Below are 22,219 nucleotides of genomic sequence, written 5' to 3'. Positions count from 1 at the left end.
CTGACTGCTGTGAGGTCAGCTCTGCAGAGGCGTTTGTAATGACACACAGCTCTGCTCTCCCCTCCACACTGACTGCTGTGAGGTGAGCTCTGCAGAGGCGTTTGTAATGACACACAGCTCTGCTCTCTACCCTCCACACTGACTGCTGTGAGGTGAGCTCTGCAGAGGCGTTTGCAATGACATACAGCTCTGCTCTCTCCCCCCACACTGACTGCTGTGAGGTAAGAGCTGCAGAGTTGTTTGTAATGACACACAGCTCTACTCTCTCCCCCCACACTGGCTGCTGTGAGGTGAGCGCTGCAGAGGTGTTTGTAAAAACACACAGCTCTGCTCTCTCTCCCCCCCACACTGACTGTGGTGAGGTGAGCTCTGTAGAGGTGTTTGTAATGACACACAGCTCTGCTCTCTCCCCTCCCCCCCACACTGACTGCTGTGAGGTGAGCCCTGCAGAGGTGTTTGTAATGACACACAGCTCTGCTATCTCCCCACACTGACTGCTGTGAGGTAAGAGCTGCAGAGGTATTTGTAATGACACAGCTCTGCTCTCTCCCCCCATATGGACTGCTGTGAGGTGAGCTCTGCAGAGGTGTTTGTAATGACACACACCTCTGCTCTACTGACTCTACTGCTGTGAGGTAAGACCTGCAGAGGCATTTGTAATGACACACAGCTCTGCTCTCTCCCCCCACACGGACTGCTGTGAGGTGAGCACTTCAGAGGTGTTTGTAATGACACACACCTCTGCTCTCTCCCCCCACACTGACTGCTGTGAGGTAAGAGCTGCAGAGGCGTTTGTAATGACACACAGCTCTGCTCTCTCCCCCCACAAGGACTGCTGTGAGGTGAGCGCTGCAGAGGTGTTTGTAATGACACACACCTCTGCTCTACTGACTGCTGTGAGGTAAGAGCTGCAGAGGTGTTTGTAATGACACACAGCTCTGCTCTCTCCCCCCACACTGACTGCTGGGAGGTGAGTTCTGCAGAGGTGTTTGTAATGACACACACCTCTGCTCTACTGACTGCTGTGAGGTAAGAGCTGCAGAGGTGTTTGTAATGACACACAGCTCTGCTCTCTCCCCCCACACTGACTGCTGGGAGGTGAGTTCTGCAGAGGTGTTTGTAATGACACACAGCTCTGTTCTCTCCCCCCACACTGACTGCTGAGGTAAAAGCTGCAGAGGTGTTTGTAATGACACACAGCTCTGTTCTCTCCCCCCACACTTACTGCTGTGAGGTGAGCTCTGCAGAGGCGTTTGTAATGACACACAGCTCTGCTCTCTCCCCCCACACTGACTGCTGTGAGGTGAGCGCTGCAGAGACGTTTGTAATGACACACAGCTCTGCTCTCTCCCCCCACACTGACTGCTGTGAGGTGAGTGCTGCAGAGGCCTTTGTAATGACACACAGCTCTGCGCTCTCCCCCCACACTGACTGCTGTAAGGTGAGTGCTGCAGAGGCGTTTGTAATGACACACAGCTCTGCTCTCTCCCCCCACACTGACTGCTGTGAGGTGAGTGCTGCAGAGGTGTTTGTAATGACACACAGCTCTGCTCTCTTCCTCTCTCTGGAATATAGAGATGTGTACATTAGTAGCCATATTTCATCCTGCAGATACAAACATGACCAGCAGAAACTGCACAAACATCACATTGGCTACATTTTGGAAGACAGACCAGGTTGACTATATGAAAAGTGTCCCTAATGTTACCCAAAGAGGAGTTCAATATTATTTTACTAAGGCTGCACTCACATGTAGCGTTTGGATGCGGTTTTGAGTTTCCTTTGCCAGTTTTGGCCCTGTTGAAACTCTGGAGCTGGCTCCCTCACACAAGGCCAGACCAGCACTGCCCGGGAGCAGCCGTTCCCTCACCTCAGTGTACTCTTCCGGTGCCGGTAACCACTGGCGACCTGGCGGTTGTACATGCGGACTCTCCAGCGCCCCCTTGCAGACCGTGCCTGGTATAACCCACCAGAAGCACCTTCCTATCTCACTGTGTGCAGTGTCCATCTTTTCTTTTTTGACACAAACTATGACTATATCGTTTATTATTGAGTACTACTATGTGGCTGGCATCCGGGGACATGACGCTCACACTGGCTGGCTGTCATATTGAAGTAGAGCTGTGATTCTCAAGATTCGCCCAACACGGTGCACGCCGGGAAATGTAGTCCATTTTTCAGTATACGGATCCAGAGTCAATACCTTGCGAACTACACCTCCCAGAAGTCTGTGCAGAGGTCGCCGAGAGGCCTGCAGGAGCAGTGCAGCAGCAGACAGGACACATGAAGTTCATACAGTGACAGGCATGCTGTGGCTCCGGTAACGGCAGGCGGTCATGACTTTGTGCCAGTCTCTGTGGAGGGCTGCGGTGAGGAGGCGGCCGCTGCTCTACTACTCACCCGGTTACAGTGCCGCACATGGCAGCCTGTTCTCACTGCCCCACCGCGGGAGAGCGCCCTCCACCGGCAGCTGCTGGGTGCAGCCCCTGTTCACAGGCAGCGGCTTGTCCCAGGTGCGGGAGCAGAAGCGCCCGACGCTGCAGGCCAAGGCAGAAGAGGCCCCTCCACTGACCGCCGCCCAGAAAGGTACTGTGGGGGCTTCGGCCTGCAGGGACCCCGCGGAGGTAGCACCCTGTGGCCACTGTCAGCCATCCCTGGCGAGGGCACCATTGTGTCCAGTGGCCACCTCAGTATTCCTCAGCTTTCTGCCCAGTAGGCCATGCCCCAACACAAGCAGAGGCTTCATCCTTCTTCACACCCTAAAGAGGTGGCAAATGATCTCTGGGGGTCCTCCCATTGGGACCCCAACATTGTCGGGGTGCCCATGCCTGACCTCTGCCCCATTCATGGTCTATGGAGAAAGTGGAGCCGTCCCATAGACCAGGGCCGGACTGGGACTAAAATTCAGCCCTGGCATTTGAAGTTACACGGGCCCACTTGTCACATGGTGACTGTATAATATCTTTGTACACTTGTAGGCAGGGACGGTTTTAGGCAAAGTGGGGCCCTATGCAAAGTTTAAAATGGGGCCCCAAATGCTAACATATTGCACATCACACAGAAGCATTTCGGTTGTATTTATATGCGCGGAGTTCAAGCCGCTAAATGAGTTTGATCGACAATGCTGAAGTTGTTCAACACTTGTTTCCCGGCCTCTTTCCACCATCTGAGAAAGAATGATGGGACAGAACGATCACTAACAGATCACTAACCGATCCCCATACAGTATCATGTTATCAGCAGCACATCTACTGTTTACAGCGGCAATGTGCTGCTGAGAACAAGGATTTTTGTTCCGGCAAAAACAATCTGAATATGCAGCATTTTACTTGTTTAGTAAAATACACCCCATAGTCCTCCATATAGTTTAATACACTCCCTATAGTCCTCCATATATTAAAATACACTGCTCAGTCCTCCATGTAGCATAATACACTCCTCATAGTGCTCCATATAGTAAAATACACCACCATAGTCATCCATGTAGTATAATTCACTTCCCATAGTATAATGCACCCCATAGTTCTTCATATAGTATAACGTATTCCCCATAGTCCTCGATACAGTATAATGCAGCCCACATATAGAATAATGTAGCCACCACCCTACAGAATATAATGCGGCCACCCCACAGAGTATAATGTAACCCCATAGAATATAAAACAGCCCACCTCCCCATAATATAGTATATAACCCAACCTCCCCCATAGAATATAATATACCCCCACAACAGTATATACCACAGCCACATAGTATATAACATGGCCTCCCCATAGAAGATAATATACTCCCCATAGTATATAGCAAAGCCCGCATAGTATATAGCACAGCCCACACAGTAGTATATACAACACAGCCCACACAGTAGTATATACGGCACAGCCCGCACAGTAGTATATACGGCACAGCCCGCACAGTAGTATATACAGCACAGCCCGCACAGTATATACAGCACAGCCCGCACAGTGGTAGATCCAGCACAGCCCGCACAGTGGTAGATCCAGCACAGCCCGCACAGTGGTATAGCCCGCACAGTGGTATATCCAGCACAGCCCGCACAGTGGTATATCCAGCACAGCCCGCACAGTGGTATAGCCAGCACAGCCCGCACAGTGGTATAGCCAGCACAGCCCGCACAGTGGTATAGCCAGCACAGCCCACACAGTGGTATAGCCAGCACAGCCCGCACAGTGGTATAGCCCGCACAGTGGTATAGCCAGCACAGCCCGCACAGTGGTATAGCCAGCACAGCCCGCACAGTGGTATAGCCAGCACAGCCCACACAGTGGTATAGCCCGCACAGTGGTATAGCCAGCACAGCCCGCACAGTGGTATAGCCAGCACAGTGGTATAGCCAGCACAGCCCGCACAGTGGTATAGCCAGCACAGCCCGCACAGTGGTATAGCCAGCACAGCCCGCACAGTGGTATAGCCAGCACAGCCCGCACAGTGGTATAGCCAGCACAGCCCGCACAGTGGTATAGCCAGCACAGCCCGCACAGTGGTATATCCAGCACAGCCCGCACAGTGGTATAGCCAGCACAGCCCGCACAGTGGTATAGCCAGCACAGCCCGCACAGTGGTATAGCCAGCACAGCCCGCACAGTGGTATAGCCCGCACAGTGGTATAGCCAGCACAGCCCGCACAGTGGTATAGCCAGCACAGCCCGCACAGTGGTATAGCCAGCACAGCCCACACAGTGGTATAGCCAGCACAGCCCACACAGTGGTATAGCCAGCACAGCCCACACAGTGGTATAGCCAGCACAGCCCGCACAGTGGTATAGCCAGCACAGCCCGCACAGTGGTATATCCAGCACAGCCCGCACAGTGGTATATCCAGCACAGCCCGCACAGTGGTATAGCCAGCACAGCCCACACAGTGGTATAGCCCGCACAGTAGTATAGCCAGCACAGCCCGCACAGTGGTATAGCCAGCACAGCCCACATCTCTCCTCCTCCCCCCGAGAATGTCCCCACAGTCCAGCAAAAAAAAACACTCTCCTCACCTTTCCTCGTGCCCCGTGTTGCTTCCTGCTCCTGTCTCAGCAGCTGCAGTCTGCCCGGGACAGAGCAGGTGCGCGATGATATGACGTCATCGCGCACCCGCAGTGTCAGAGGCAGAGCGGGGAATGATGGGAGAGGGAGTGTCTGTAGACGCTCTCTCCTCCATCATTGCATTCAACTGTACCGGCATCATAGACGCCGGTACAGTTGAATGCGGCGGCGGGGGAAGGCGGATCGAGCGGCCCACGACTGGCACCGGCCCTTCTGGCATTTGCCAGAAGTGCCTGATGGCCAGTCCGGCCCTGCCATAGACCATAATGGAGGCGGTCTAGCATGGGCCCTGTGCTTAATCACTGAGGGGCCACAGAGGTCAGTAAGTTATCCCCAATCTGATAATATAGTGGAAATAACCCTTTATGGGAATATGGACCCACAAAATAACTACACGCGTTATTAAATGACCACAAAATAAATATGTACCTGTAAACTAGACCCCTAACTATAGACTTCCCATAGAAACAAAACCATGCCTCAGATTGGTCTGTAGAGTACAGATGGGGTAAATAACTGCAGGCCCCCCTCCAGAAATACATATACTACTCGGCAGCACACACGCTCTGCTCACTCGCCAGCACATCACTTAGGGTATGTGCACACATTGCGGATTCTCTGCGGATCCACAGCGTTTTTTGAGGTGCAGAAACGCTGCAGATCCGCAATTGATTTACAGTACAATGTAAATCAATGAGAAAAAAAACGCTGTGCACACTTTGCGGAAAATCCGCGGAGGAAACGCTGCGGTTTAAGGCTATGTGCACACGTAGAATGGTTCACTGCGGATTTTTCCGCAGTGGATTTGATAAATCTGCAGGGCAAAACGCTGCGTTTTTGCTGCAGATTTACCGCGGTTTTTCTGCGGATTTCACTGCAGTTTTACAACTGCGATTTTCTATTGGAGCAGGTGTAAAACCGCTGCGGAATCCGCAGAAAGAAGTGACATGCTGCGGAATGTAAACTGCTGCATTTCCGCGCGTTTTTTTTTTTTTTTGCAGCATGGGCACAGCGTTTTTTGTTTCCCATAGGTTTACATTGTAATGTAAACTCATGGGAAATGCTGCGGATCTGCAGCAAAATCCACAGCGTGTGCACATACCCTAAGGCTATGTGCACACATTGCGGATTCGCAGCATTTTTTGCGGTGCAGAAACGCTGCAGATCCACAATTGATTTACAGTAAAATGTAAATCAATGAGAAAAAAAAAAGCTGTGCACATGTTGCAGAAAATCCGCTGCGGTTTAAAAGAAGTAGCATGTCACTTCTTTTTTGTGAATCTGCAGCGTTTTTGTACCCATTCCATTAAAGAAAACCGCAGGGTTAAAAAACACAGCAAATCCGCAAAAAAAACGCACAAAAAACGCTGCGGATCCGTACGAAAAACGCGACAAATCTGCAGGTGCATTTTCTGCCAGAAGAGGCAGAATCCGCACCAGAAATTCCTAAGCCTAATCCGCAATGTGTGCACATAGTTTTAGAGCCACTTGCACTTTATTAATGGATCTGAGTGAAAAAAAATAAGTCTGGCTGCCGATGCCACTGCAACCCTCACCCTTCTTGTAAATCACTCTGTCAATGGCTTGAAACGAGTGTGTGGGGTCTCAATTGCATTGTGCCTGTGTTATTTTACCCTAAATAGTGTTCACCTGTTTGTGCACATATATCCGGTATCCAAAAGAGACCGCTCCTTTTGATTAGCAGAGCCAATGATCCAGCTCACCAGGAAAAGCCGCACTGCTCACAAGGCCTGCGCATAAGTGATTCTGTGGCCTGTGTGCAGACCTTCAGCCATAACAGCTCCTGCACACACTTCCAATATAGGGATCTTTTCACATTGAAAACTCCATGTGGGGTTTGTTGCGTTTGCAGTAAAATCTTCATGAAAATGCAATGTGGTTTAAATCCGTGTAATATAAGTATATTTGACCCTCCCAGTCTTTATGGCTCTGGTACTCTAGAACCGTGATGTCCCAACCTTTTACACATTGGCATTTTTTGTGTACGCAAAAACAAAATTAGTTTTTTTATCATTAGTATTTTTCTCATATGGGTAAATAAATGACAAACTTTCTCCTATCCCTTTACCTCCCAAGGCTGTTTGCACCTTCACGACCAGGCCACATTTTACAATTCTGACCACTTTATGTAGTAATAACTATGGAACGCTTGGCTAAAATTTTGAAATTTTCAAAGTTTTACTTTTTATACCCTTAAATCAGAGAATTATATCACATGAAATAGTTAATAAGTGATATTTCCCACATGTCTACTTTACAGGAGCACAATTTTAAAAAAATATCTTTTTGTTGTTAGGAAGTTATAAAGGGTTAAAGGAGAAATTGCACCATACAATTTGTTGTGCAATTTCTGAGTACGTCGATACCTCATACGTGGGTGAAAACTACTGTTTGCACGCACAGCAGAGCTTGGAATGGAAGGAGGTCTATTTGACTTTTTGAATGCAAAATTTGCTGGAAAAATTAGCAGACGCATTGTCATTTTTGTAAAGCCCCTGATGTGCCTAATTAGTTAAAAAAACACAAGTGACACCATTTTAGAAGCCAGAACAGTCAAGGAACTTATCTAGGTTCACATTGCGTTAGGGCAGTCCGTTTAGCACATAGCGCAGTCCGTAGCGCTAACGCAATGTCCCAAAAGGGATCGTGTTTGCAGATCCCGCTAGCGCAGATGCTCGATCTGCGCTAGCGAGGAACAGACCGTGAACGCTGCAAGCAGCGTTCGCGGTCCGTCACTCAAATGATGGCACATCGCTAGCGCACGCCCAATGTGGGCGTGCGCTAGCGATGCGTTCACCATTACAAGCAATGGCGGCGTTAATGGACTACGTTACACCGCGTTATGCCGCAGTGTAACGTAGTCCGATAAACGTACCGCCATAACGCTATGTGAACTTAGCGTAACTTTTGCCTGGTGTTGGTAACAGCTGATTGACGACATGGGTTCAAGGTGTCGTACCCCCACCGATATGACATTCACCTATCCTAAGAATGAGCCGTCAATATTAAAGTACTGGCTAACTCCATGTTTAACTTTGAAAATCAGTGTAATCCCGTTACCAACTATGGGACACAAATGTTTGTAGGCGTCAGCTGAGGAAGCTCCGGGGAGCAGGCCCATATCACAGAGATTCTGATGGCTGCTGTCCTGCCGTTTCTTACAGTGACGCGAGCTGGAGCAGACTTTACCTATTTGATTGTGGCGCTGATCGGAGCGGGGGTTACAGGTGAGAAGAATTTTCGTTTTTTCTTTTTTTTTCTTTCTCTATAGCGATTATTGTCTGCATTTTCATTAATCTTTTTTTTGTCATTGTGCAGGAGGACTTTTATATGTGGTGTTAACAGAACTGTTTTCTTCTTCAAGTCCAAGTAAAATATATGGAAATGCTTTTGAGAAGTGCAGAATCCACCCAGAGGTGAGCACAGCTCCTAAAGGGGTTTTCTAACTTGTTAAAATTGGATAATGGAGTGAAAAGAAAATGAGACATATTTACCTGAAAAATCCCTTCCACGCTGAATCTTCACACCAGGCCATGCTGTAGCAATAATGTCCCCCAACTACCTATCTAACCACTGCAGCCAATCACTGCCTCAGTGGTGTAGTGGAGCAGCCAGCGTTTAATTTTTTTACTTTGATTTTGCTCCTGTAAGGCATTTGGAAAGACATAACTGCACCATTGTTTTAGATGTTGCACTGTTCACCGTTGTTTTGGTGGTGTCATTTTACCATTATTGGAGCTGTATAGGCCTTGTTTGTGTTTTGTTTTTGTTTGTTTTTTTACCCAGGATGGATAATTTTCTGTACGCTATTTTTGGATACATACAACGGGTCACGTTGCATTCACTCCCTGAGCACTCTTGGGGTTACATTTGATTAACAGTAGACGGTCCTCTACCAGGACCCAAGACTTATCCTTTCACTTCAACCTGCAAACGTAGAGTAAAAATGAAACTGTGGACTCATTTTATACTTCCTTTTCAGCAGTGCTGGTGGTTTTGGCCATATATTTGGTAACAAAGACCAGGACCGTGGAAAAGAACAAATGAAGTCAAAACTTGAGCTGTTTTAGTGTCCATTTGAATGGTGAATGGCCAGATGTGCTGCACCTATGACGTGCTATTTGCTGGAACTCTGCAATTCCTGTAATGTAGTAGTACTTCATTGAGTGTTAAGAAGTGAGTTTTCTCATCAAGGGAACCTATTTCCATACACCCAATTAGACGTATGAATGTCATAAATGGGTTCTGCACGCACGAGCAAGAATGGGGAGCCGCAACTTAACAGATTACCATCTTGCATGGTCAGCTATTCATTTAAATGGCAGACAATTAATACGGCACGGCTGAAGCAGGGAGTTGTCTAGTCAATGATCAAACATGATTGTCAGGTGGGTTTTTGTTAGATAAGGGTTTTTTCCACTAGGAAACAGAAACTTGCAACTGGTCGATTTACTGTTGTTACAATAATGTGTACTGGTATAAATCCACCTTAAAGGGAACCTGTCACCCCGTTTTTTGAGATTGAGATATAAATACTGTTAAATAGGGCCTGCGCTGTGTGTTACTATAGTGTATGTAATGTACCCTGATTCCCCACCTATGCTGAGAAATAACTTACCAAAGTCGCCGTTTTCGCCTGTCAATCAGGCTGGTCAGGTCGGGAGGGCGTGTTCACAGCGCTGGTTCTTCCTCAGCTTTACGTTGGTGGCGTAGTGGTGTGCGCCTGTTGAAGTGACTAATCCACTGTGGGCACGTGAACAAGCATCGCGCGATCTGCGCTGTCATCCCTTTCGTCGGTGGGGGCGGCCATCTTCCTGGGGCCGCGCGTGCGCAGATCGAGTGCTCTGCTGCACGGGGCTTCAGGAAAATGGCCGCGGGATGCCGCGCGTGCGCATTAGAGATCGCGGCGGCCATTTTCCCAAAGCCGAGATGCAAACTCGGCTTTGGGAAAATGGCCGCCGCGATCTCTAATGCGCACGCGCGGCATCCCGCGGCCATTTTCCTGAAGCCCCGTGCAGCAGAGCACTCGATCTGCGCACGCGCGGCCCCAGGAAGATGGCCGCCCCCACCGACGAAAGGGATGACAGCTCAGAACGCGCGCTGCTTGTTCACGTGCCCACAGTGGATTAGTCACTTCAACAGGCGCACACCACTACGCCACCAACGTAAAGCTGAGGAAGAACCAGCGCTGTGAACACGCCCTCCCGACCTGACCAGCCTGATTGACAGGCGAAAACGTCGACTTTGGTAAGTTATTTCTCAGCATAGGTGGGGAATCGGGGTACACTACATACACTATAGTAACACACAGCGCAGGCCCTATTTAACAGTATTTATATATCAATCTCAAAAAACGGGGTGACAGGTTCCCTTTAAAGGGGATTGTCCAGGCTTGGGTTTCACAAAGAGTGACTGCAGACTTATGAAACTTCACACTGCACCCTCCAAGAATTCTTGGATTCTCTGGCTCTAGGAGGGATGGTCATGTGACCACAGGTTTTCAATTTTGCATACTTCCAGCCACATTCAACTAGTCGTGTCCAGCCTTGCTCCGTTCTCATATATTAAGCAAGGCCTTGCACGTCCAGTCGGCAGGTAACTACTCGTGCAGCTATGTTGACAGAAAAATAGCTCTTGGAAAAATGGAGGGGGGGAGCACGAAACTGGGAAAATTGCCCAGTCAAGAAGGGGTTAAGCTATTATCTACATTGATGAAAATCTAATTAACCCCTTCACAACATGTGCCGTACTAGTATTTCGCATGTCGTGTATCCCCTTTTGATGTGGGCTCCGGCGGTGAGCCCGCATCAAAGCCAGGACATATCAGCTGTTTTGTACAGCTGACATGTGCCCGCTATAGTGGCGGGTGGAATCGTGATTCACCCGCCACTATTAACTAGTTAAATGCCGCTGTCAAACTCAGACAGCGGCATTTAAATCACACTTCCGGCCATCGGGCCAGAAATGCGGCCATTGCTGACCCCGTCACGTGATCGGGGGTCAGCGATGCGTCGGCATGACAACCAGAGGTCTCTTAGTTGGCGCTCATAGCAATGCTGTAATTCTACATAGGAGCGATCTGAGCACCGCTCCTATGTAGCAGAGACGATCAGGGTATGCTTCCCATGGAGGCTATTGAAGCATGGCAAAAGTAAAAAATAAAAAGTTTAAAAAAATATATATATAAAAAGTTTAAATTACCCCCCCTTTCGCCCCATTCAAAATAAAACAATAAAAAAATCAAACATACGCACATTTGGTATCGCCACGTTCAGAATCACCCGATCTATCAATAAAAAAAAGCATTAACCTGAACTCCAGAATTATGTTTTTTTGGTCACCGCGACTGTTACGGAGAAGCGGGGTCAGTGGGTGCTCTTGTCCGCTGGCCCGGCTGTCTTTAACAAGACTGCATGGACCACGGCTCATACAATTAGCATATCAGCACACATCAATAAACAAAGATAAACACACACTATGTACAAGTCACTATTACAGACTTAAGGTACCGTCACACTAAGCGACGCTGCAGCGATACCGACAACGATCCGGATCGCTGCAGCGTCGCTGTTTGGTCGCTGGAGAGCTGTCACACAGACAGCTCTCCAGCGACCAACCATCCCGAGGTCCCCGGTAACCAGGGTAAACATCGGGTTACTAAGCGCAGGGCCGCGCTTAGTAACCCGATGTTTACCCTGGTTACCATCTTTAAAGTAAAAAAAACAACCACTACATACTTACCTACCGCTGTCTGTCCCCGGCGCTGTGCTTCTCTGCTCTGGCTGTGAGCGCCGGGCAGCCGGAAAGCAGAGCGGTGACGTCACCGCTCTGCTTTCCGGCCGCTGTCCTCACAGCCAGAGGAGAGAAGCACAGCGCCGGAGGTCAGACAGCGGAAGGTAAGTATGTAGTGGTTGTTTTTTTTACTTTAAAGATGGTAACCAGGGTAAACATCGGGTTACTAAGCGCGGCCCTGCGCTTAGTAACCCGATGTTTACCCTGGTTACCAGCGAAGACATCGCTGAATCGGCGTCACACACGCCGATTCAGCGATGTAAGCAGGAGATCCAGCGACGAAACAAAGTTCTGGACTTTCTTCCCCGACCAGCGATATCACAGCAGGGGCCTGATCGCTGCTGCCTGTCACACTGGACGATATCGCTAGCGAGGACGCTGCAACGTCACGGATCGCTAGCGATATCGTCTAGTGTGACGGTACCTTTACACTGTATGTTAAATGGTATCAGTTTGCAAGTCTGTCTTCTTGAACCACCAGACATAAACACTTAAATGCACAAGCCAATATACAAATGAAAAGTCAGTTCTTATTGGTTTGCAAAAAGGTAGCTGTCTGGGAAATTAAGATACAATCTGGTTTCTTCACAGCGACATTGCATTACAATGCAATAACGAGCGATCAAAAGAACGTATCTGCACCGAAATGGTGTCATTAAAAACTACAACGCTGCATGCAAAAAATAAGCCCTCACCCAACCCCAGATACTGAAAAATAGAGAAGCTAAAGGCAAGGCTGTGGAGTCGGAGTCTGAGCCCGTTTTGGTGGAGTTGGAGTCAGTATAAAATGGACCGACTCCTAAAATATATAATAAATTGGCTACAGTAGTTCAATGCAGTTTGTGGGGATATTATTTTCTTAACAATTTGGGAAAGTTATGAAATGTCCTATAAATGTCTGTCCTATTCCTGATCTAAGGTCTAGACTTTTAGCTGAGATGAATATGTGGTGCAGTTTATGTTCATCATAAGTAGTGAGGCTCCTCCTCTACAGATAATGGCAAAAAATAACAAACCCACGTGGAAGGAAAGCCTACATTCATCTCAGAACTTCTGGAGTGAACAGGAAAGCAGGATTAAAGATGGTAAGTACTTCCTAAAGTATATCTAAACTTTCAATAAACTTTGCATAAATCAATAGTTCAGTATATGTTGTCTCTGTGTGCTTGATGTTTTAGTTTGTTTTTCCTTTTTGCTCATGTTTGGAGAAATTAGCTGCCCTGGTGACTTATATACACTATACATAGAATATAAGGGGAGAAACTGTTTTCTAACATCTCAAGTTCAGAAATACAGTAACATGATCGATGAGAACATATTTATTTGTGTGTGTGTGTGCTGCATTAATGAATCGGCACAAACATGCTCCCTCCCTCCTGCCCTCTTCATAGACTGTGAAGAAATATGATGTGAAGCATTTAGTTAGCTGTACACTAAGACAAGCCTGACATTGAAAGTTCAGCATACAGCTATCTAACATATTTTACAAACTTTATACTTATCTGTCCTATTGATTTATGCAATGATTGGTTTATTTATATCCTAAATTATACAGAGCATGATTCCCTATTCTTCATAGAATTACAATATACCTTATTTTTTTTACAGGACAAAAATATTTTGAGAGCGAATTTACATAATTACAAAATTTCTAAGAAGCATCTTATGAAATCAGCTGTATTTGAGCATTTTACAGTGACTCAAGATAAAAAAAACATTTTGTGTGTCAGTGTATAAGTGACCCAGATGAAAACAAATGCTGTGATGCCAAAATCAGTGCATACTCAGGCAGTGATAAAAATTCTCCTTCAAGAGCTTCCAATCTAAAGACATTTACAACGCTGTCACTCATAAATTTACAAAACTGTGATTGAAAAAGATCACCGCAGCACCAAGAAACCAGAGACCAGCACTTCCCGCCAGGCAAAGGAGGAGGAAAAAGCGTCTTAAACATCAGTTACAAAATGGATGCCTGGTCACATCACAGAGTGAACTATTTTGCCATCAATGTTCAATATGTTTGTGACAGCAAAAAAAATGTTACTAAGACGCTGGCAGTAAAAGATAATAAAGTTCTTCACAGTAGCCAGTTTCTCCACACCTTAGAGGAAAAAGTTCTGCAAGATTATGAACTAAACAAACAGGTTCTTGCTAGTGTAACTGATGTTGCTGCAAACATAAGTACAATTAAACTGATGAATGAGAATAATGAAGGTGAAAAGCAGCTAGAAGAACTTTTCACATTCAGTATTTTTGAGATGGAAGGCCACAGTCCTGTTCCCATAACGGAGGAACAAACAGATATTACTACAGAAGAGCAGCAAAATGATTCTTTACAATTAGATGATCTTGTTGAAGCTGCTTCACACCTCTTTCCTATTCATCACATGCACTGTGTTGTACACACGCTACAGCTGGCAATAAGAGATAATCTGCAAGAGGGACATGCTGGAACTCTGATTAGCAACGTGAGGAAATTGGCTATTGCTGCCAGAGCCCCTAAAATTGACTCCATCTTGAAGAGACATGTTGGAAAAGGGGCAATTGTGGATCAAGTCACTCAGTGAGGCAGCACCTATTTAATGACTGAGTGATTGCTTGAGCTGAAACCCTTCCTTGTAGATATGGCCAACCCTCAGGTAACACTACATGAAGGTCAATGGACACAGGTGGCTGAATTGAAGGAATTTCTTCATCACCCATTTTCAGTGACTAAAAAGTTACAAGGTGAGGATTTAAGGCTACGTTCACACTAGCGTTATGCTAGTTTGCATCGGGTTTGCGTCGGGCGACGCAGCGGCGACGCATGCATCATGCGCCCCTATATTTAACATGGGGGACGCATGCGTTTTTGTTTGTTGCGTTGTGCGACGCATGCGTCTTTTTTGCCGCAAGCGTCGGACCAAGAAAACGCAACAAGTTGCATTTTTCTTGCGTCCAAATTCCGGCAAAAAACGACGCTTGCGTCGCAAAACGCAGCGTTTTTGCATGCGTTTTGGTGCGTTTTTGCGTGCGTTGTGCGTTGCGTCGCCGACGCAGCGGCGCACAACGCTAGTGTGAACGTAGCCTAACTCCTGGCATTTTTATAACGGAGTGGAAGAACTTGTTGTTTTGCCTGTCCCAAAGTGGAGGTTTAATCGCAGATGGCATTGCTGCTTCAATGAAACAGAGACACTGCTATTAGAAAATAAAATCCTTCTAGCAGCTGTTTGTGTACCAGAGTCATCGTATTGCTGGATGATCAACAGATTACTAAAGGAAAAGAAGCTTTCATTGAGGTAGCAGTTAGGATGAGCTACAGGACGCCCAAGAGCAAGAGGACTCAGGTCCTGCCAGTGCTGCTGCTGCCGTTCCTTCATCCTCATCAGATGAGCAGTTAGATTTTGACAAGTATTTGAATGACATGGAGCAGTTAAAGCGTTGCTGCAGGGAAAAAGATTCCACTCCCATAGAAAACAGATTGAAACAGATATTTCAGCAACGTTTTTCACTTGCTCTCAAAGAATTAGAAGAGTACAGTCATTCATCAAAACTGACTACACGAGGCTATTCCTTTATACCCTGAAATTGTTAGAGATGTCGCCCATGTGGTTACTGCTTTGCCACCAACCCAAGTTAGTGTAGAAAGGTTGTTCTCTAGGAGGATCTGATGGAGGCGATACTATTTCTCAGAACAAATTCATAGACTGCACAAATCCTTTTCAGTACGTTTTTTTTGTTGATAGCTTTTTTATTTTAAACTTACTGCAGAGTGTATGATCTAAATTGGCTTGATTATTGTATCATAATAATGATTAAAAGCCTGATTTTTACCACAGTAAATTTGTCACTTCAACTTAAACATGAGCCATGTGTGAAGGAGTTGTGGAGTTGGAGTCGGTGTCATCGAAATTGAGGAGTCGGAGATTTAGCCTACCGACTCCACAGCCCTGGCTACAGGTCTCAAAAAATTGTACATTTTTTTTTTTTTTTAGCAGCAAAGTTTGGACTTTTTTTTTCAACACTTAGATAAAAAAGAACCTAGACATGTTTGGTGTCTATGAACTCGTAATGACCTGGAGAATCATAATGGCAGGTCAGTTTTAGCATTTAGTGAACCTAGCAAAAAAGTCAAACAAAAAACAAGTGTGGGATTGCACTTTTTTTGCAATTTCACCACACTTGGAATTTTTTTTCCGTTTTCTAGTACACGACATGGTAAAACCAATGGTGTCGTTCAAAATTACAACTCGTCCCACCAAAAACAAGCCCTCACATGGCCATATTGACGGAAAAATAAAAAAAGTTATGGCTCTGGGGAGCGAAAAACGAAAACGCAGAAACGAAAAAGGACTGCAACTTAGAGGTTAAATTAATATTAAAGGGCATTTATTCCAATGTTTATTCAGCCCCGTCATTGTGGGCAGCATAAAGTAGTGACAGAGACCCTAGTTACACAGTTGTTGCTTACTTATTTTAGATCATAGACTCCTTTCTTACTTATTTTACTCACTTTTATTGCGCACTTTTATTGATTATCTCTTATTCCACAGTGCTATTAAATCCACAGCACCTTACAGACGTTATAATACCTGGAGCACAATCTATTCACTACCAATATGCCCTTTGGTGTGGGAGGAAATCAGCAGAAACCCTCACAACCCATACAAACTCTTTGCAGATGTTGTCCTTACAGGCATTTGATCTCAGGACCCCAGCGCTGCAAAACAGTGCTAACCACTGAGCCACCATGCTGCACCATGCTGTAATTACAATTCTCCACATTCATTTGTATACATTAGAGGTTTAAATGTTGTTTTTTATATAAAGGTTATTGGCGCATTTGGTGAGCCCATCAAGGCATTTGGAGAGACCACAAGGCGTGGAAGAAGACAACATGTTGCGTAAGTATTAGAGGCAATTGAATTATATACTATATTGCGCTTTACATTGATAACATAAAGTATGACATTGAACTGCATTGCTAGGTTAAAATATTAGATAAGTACTCCGCACACTAATACAATATACTGTGTTCTGTATTAAAAATGCTTTAATAAGTTAAGACTCACCCTAAAATGTGTTGGAACCTTTGGGCAAGATTTCAAAGATTTCACGCAGGCTTATTGTAAACCTATTGTAACCCTTTCTGGGTCAAGGGTCATTAATCTTTTTTTTTTATTTTTTTTTATTCATTCATTCTAAAGTCCGATATATTATAGTCTACCAAAGTGTTTAGTTTTTTTTCTGGTCACATCTTTCCCCTTTGTAGCATCAAAATGGAACTGTTACCCTTCCTTTTTGTCTGCATTAAGTTGGGGGAAAATTGTATAATTACCTCAGAATGGCTCTATAATCCTTTATTTTAAAATGTTATTTCCAAATTACACAGTTATTCTGTATTGTGAAATTTGGTGACAGATCAACTTTAAGGCTAGGGCTACATGGTGAAACTGACAAATGAAACACTATAGTATGCAAACATGAAATATATGAAATTGGAAATGCACTACTGCTGTAGGAAATAAAAATTAAGATACTTGCGCATAAATTGGCCAATTCATGTGTACCCAACAGCCAACGACAAGGTGACCTTCTTTGCTGGGAACCTAACCTAATATGATACCTCTCCTGGGCTCAAAGCCTACAAATTACACTGTGTTCCAAATTATTATGCAAATAATATTTTTCTCGGATTTTCCTAAATGGTCGGTGCAAATGACAGTCAGTCTAATAAGTCATCACCCGTTAGATTATACATCGAATTTTATTGAAAAAACCTCCCAATAACAGTATAATCTCCAAAATAAATAAAAACTCAAAATGCACTGTTCCAAATTATTAGGTACAGTAGAATTTCTATACATTTGATATGTTTTAAAGAACTGAAAATGCTAATTTGTGGAATTTGCAGCATTAGGAGGTCACGTTCACTGAATAAAAAAGCTATTTAACTCCAAAACCTCCTAGCAGGCCAAGTTACATGTTAACATAGGACCCCTTCTTTGATATCACCTTCACAATTCTTGCAACCATTGAACTTGTGGGTTTTGGAGAGTTTCTGCTTTTATTTCTTTGCATGAAGTCAGAATCCCCTCCTAGAGCTGCTGTTTTGATGTGAACTGCCTCCCACCCTCAGAGATCTCTTGCTTGATGATACTCCAAAGGTTCCCTGTACGGTTGAGGTCAGGGGAAGATGGTGGCCACACCATGAGTTTATCTCCTTTTATGCCCATAGCAGCCAATGTCTCAGAGGTATTATTTGCAGCATGAGATGGTGCATTGTCATGCATGAAGATGATTTTGCTCCTGAAGGCACGTTTCTGCTTTTTAGACCTTGGAAGAAAGTTGTCAGTCAGAAACTCTAAATACTTTGCAGAGGTCATTTTCACACCTTCAGGAACCTTAAAGCGTCCTACCAGCTGTTTCCCCGTGATTCTGGCCCAAAATGTGACGACTCCTCTTGCTGACGTCGCAGCCTTGTTGGGACATGGTGGCAATCCACCAACCATCCACTACTCCATCCATCTGGACCATCCAGGGTTGCTTGACACTCATCAGTTAACAAGACTATTTGGAAATTAGTGTTCATGTATGTCTGGGCCCACTTTAACCATTTCTGCTTGTGAACACTGTTTAAGGGTGGCTGAATATTAGGTTTATGCACCACAGCAAGCCTTTGAAGGATCCTACACCTTGAGGTTCAAGGGACTCCAGAGGCACCAGCAGCTTCAAATAACTGTTTGCTGCTTTGTAATGGTATTTTTGCAGCTGCTCTCTTAATCCCATGAATTTGTCTGGCAGAAACCTTCATTATGCCTTTATCTGCATGAACTCTGTCTGTGCTCTGTTTCAGTCATAAATCTTCACAGTATGATGACCACTCTTAAGTTTTCGTGGAATATCTAATGTTTTCCTACCTTGTCCACGTCATTGCACTATTTAATGCTTTTCAGCAGCAGAGAGATCCTTTTTAGTTCCCATATTACTTGAAACCTGTGGCCTGCTTAATAATGTGGAACATAATCTTTAAGTAGTTTTCCTTTAATTAGAATCACCTGGAAAACTCTGTATTTTCTGGCGTATAAGACTACTTTTTAACCCTTGAAAATCTTCTCAAAAGTCGGGTATCGTCTTTTACGCCAGGTGTAGTCTCATAGGGCAGGTGCGGAGTAATCTGCGGTCGCCGCATATTGTGGGGGGAGCGACCCCAATGACAAGGAGAGGGGGCACCTCACCGGGAAGGTGTAAGTGAAGCAGAGAAGGAGATAATAGGATACAAGGGTGAGCCATATTAGTGAAAGAGGAGTGTTTTTCTAGGCACAGCACCGCTCTCTCTCTTATTTGCATAAACCTGGCATCCCAGACGCTGACAGTTTGCTTCACTTACACCTTCCCGGTGAGGCGCTCCCTCACCTCGTCATCGGGACCACCCCCCCCCACCTATATACGTCGACCGCAGATTGCTTCGCACCCACCCTATAAGACGACACCCGGCATATAAGACAACCCCCGACTTCTGAGAAGATTTTATATTTTAACTGGAAAAGTTGGGGGTCGTCTTACACGCCCAGTCGTCTTATACGCCGGAAAATACGGTAATTATCACATGTGTTTAAGATTGATTTCGGTGATCCATTGAGCCCTGAGACACAATACCATCCATGAGTTTATTTGAAAAACAAAACAATTAAATCTTTGACACTTAAATCCAATTTGCATAATAATTTGGAACACAGTGTATATGGGTAGGTAGGATCCTATATACACACAAAGGGAAATCCTGACATTGGGCACATTGAACTCATAATTCGGTAATCTGTAATCACATAGAGTGAGTATAAAAACTTAGCTAGAGCCCAAAATTAATTAATGTGTAATTATATGTATACATTTGTGTATTTTAAGGTCCACTGAGTACTTTAAAGATGGCATAAAGTGCCTGCGATTGAAGTTTTACATTTCGGGTTCAGAGCCAAGATTACAAGGTGTTGTGCATGTTGATTTGAAAGAGGTATAGTATGTTTTCTGAATTGGTTCTGTCCAGCCCCAAAAGATCAATTAATTTCCTTCATAAGTACTGAACTTGTCACTTTCACTTTCCAGAATCCAGAAAGCAAGAAGTATGAATTTCAGTATATAATTGTTGAAGTGGACACTATTCCTCGCAGATCTATTATTGTGGAGGATAATCGTCATATGCATTAGAAAAGTACTGTTGTATCGAACATCTTTTTTTTAGATGTGAAAAAAAATTCTGGGGTGTTGGACATGAAACTTTCACTCTGGCAAGAAATACTGTGACAAGAACGATCTGTAAATGAATCGTGACTTGCTTGTTTGGAATACAAGAACTAGAATGAATCATGCTGTTAGTTTATTCTAAGGCATATGAAGATTCCTTGGCCCTTTATCATGGATATGTGGGTTTGTGCCTGCCATAGAAAATCATCAGATGCCAAATTCGTAATGTCCAGACCATGATATTTCTTAACATGGATTAGTCATTTTTTGCTTTTAATGATGCCAGGACATTCCAATAATTTCATCAAACACTGCAATTCATTGTACCTTTACTAATTGCCTTTATTGTCCATGAACAGTGCACAGCACAATAACCCTTCTAAAGAATAAAGAAAAACTATGTTTTGTTAATTTCTGCATCTTTCTTTTCTCATTTTCCTGCCAGGTTATACATAATGTATCTTTTTAGAGGATATTTAATTGAACATGTAATATATAAAACCAGCCTTTAAAATTTTTTGCTTATAGCACCTTTTTTGTTATACAAATTATTTTTTATAGTTAGATTATAAAATGTAATTTTTAATTGTCTACAGTTGGGTAAATAAGTATTTGATCCCTTGCTGATTTTGTAAGTTTGCCCACTGACAAAAACATGAACAGTCTATAATTTTAAGGGTAGGTTACTTTTAACATTGAGTCCTATCTCTAAACAGCAAAAGCACAAAAAGAGGATTCAGAGATCCTCCAAAAATTAGAAAAAACAGCAAAACACGGCAGAGGTTCTTGCCTGCCTAGGCCTCCAAACAAATGCACTAACAGGATGCAGTGGACCCATGTAGTAAAAATAGAAACACAGGTGCAGCATAACCGATGACGCAGCCACTCACCAGCTACCAAACTAATGGAGGGGGTGGCTGCTTAGCACATAGCTGCACATAAAAACTTGTATGTGGCGCTGTGCATCTCCATTGTGTGAACAGCGCCACATACAAGTTTTTATGTGCAGCTATGTGCCAAGCAGCCACCCCCTCCATTAGTTTGGTAGCTGGTGAGTGGCTGCGTCATCGGTTATGCTGCACCTGTGTTTCTATTTTACTACATGGGTCCACTGCATCCTGTTAGTGCATTTGTTTGGAGGCCTAGGCAGGTAAGAACCTCTGCCGTGTTTTGCTGTTTTTTCTAATTTTTGGAGGATCTCTGAATCCTCTTTTTGTGCTTTTGCTGTTTAGAGATAGGACTCATAAGCGTGAGGACCCTTGACGTGGGTTATGAGCTTGCGTATTTTGGCCAGAATATAAACCAATACCTCACATAATATTTTTTTATGTGTTTTTTTGCACTTTTTTTTCGGTGTGCAGTTGGGCCCATTTTCTGCTTGTAAACTGTGGTGTCTGTGCACATGGGGTGCATTTGGATAGCGCTGGGCAAGCCCGCCTGATCTAATAGAAGGGTGTCACTACTAGGCCTGCCTGGATGCTGTGCATCACCATTGTGTGAACAGCGCCACATACAAGTTTTTATGTGCAGCTATGTGCCAAGCAGCCACCCCCTCCATTAGTTTGGTAGCTGGTGAGTGGCTGCGTCATCGGTTATGCTGCACCTGTGTTTCTATTTTACTACATGGGTCCACTGCATCCTGTTAGTGCATTTGTTTGGAGGCCTAGGCAGGTAAGAACCTCTGCCGTGTTTTGCTGTTTTTTCTACTTTTAACATTGAGAAATAGAATATCAAAAATAAAATCCAGAAAATCACATTGTATAAATTATATAAATGTATTTGCATTTTGCAGTGAGAAATAAGTATTTAATCCCTCTGGCAAACAAGACTTAATACTTGATGGCAAAACCCTTATTGGCAAGCACAGCAGTCAGATGTTGTTTGTAGTTGATGATGAGGTTTGCGCACATGTCAGGAGCAATTCTGGTCCACTCCTCTTTGCAGATCATCTCTAAATCATTAAGATTTTGAGACTGTCACTTGGAAACTCAGAGCTTCAACTCCCTCCATAAGTTTTCTATGGGATTAAGGTCTGGAGACTGGCTAGGCCACTCCATGACACCTTAATGTGCTTCTTTTTGAGCCACACCTTTGTTGCCTTGGCTGTATGTTTTGGGTCATTGTC

The 22,219-nt window shown here is 44.8% G+C and overlaps 2 protein-coding genes across 3 annotated transcripts in view; one reads left to right on the top strand and one right to left on the bottom strand.

The window, feature by feature from the left end:
- FBXO15 (F-box protein 15) overlaps positions 1–1,947 on the bottom strand; it is a 183,738-nt gene extending 181,791 nt beyond the window's left edge. The window contains exon 1 of one of the 2 annotated variants that reach the window (XM_069730974.1): positions 1,871–1,947. The gene's annotated coding sequence lies outside the window, so the exon portion shown is untranslated. Of the gene's footprint in view, positions 1–1,750 lie in introns of both variants that reach the window. The other variant, XM_069730973.1, reaches the window with a different exon arrangement.
- TIMM21 (translocase of inner mitochondrial membrane 21) lies at positions 1,946–20,505 on the top strand. The gene is made up of 6 exons (XM_069730975.1): positions 1,946–2,586; positions 8,244–8,306; positions 8,398–8,495; positions 16,681–16,754; positions 19,759–19,864; positions 19,957–20,505. The coding sequence occupies exons 1-6, from the start codon at positions 2,337–2,339 to the stop codon at positions 20,056–20,058; spliced, it is 693 nt and encodes a 230-aa protein (XP_069587076.1). The 5' UTR covers positions 1,946–2,336; the 3' UTR covers positions 20,059–20,505.
- The last annotated feature ends 1,714 nt before the right edge of the window (positions 20,506–22,219 follow it).

The sequence above is a fragment of the Ranitomeya imitator genome, chromosome 6 (assembly GCF_032444005.1).
Source record: "Ranitomeya imitator isolate aRanImi1 chromosome 6, aRanImi1.pri, whole genome shotgun sequence".
NCBI classification, from domain to species: Eukaryota; Metazoa; Chordata; class Amphibia; order Anura; family Dendrobatidae; genus Ranitomeya; species Ranitomeya imitator.
The sequence above is the reverse complement of the archived record's forward strand: the minus strand, read 5'-3'. Positions and strand labels throughout refer to the sequence as shown.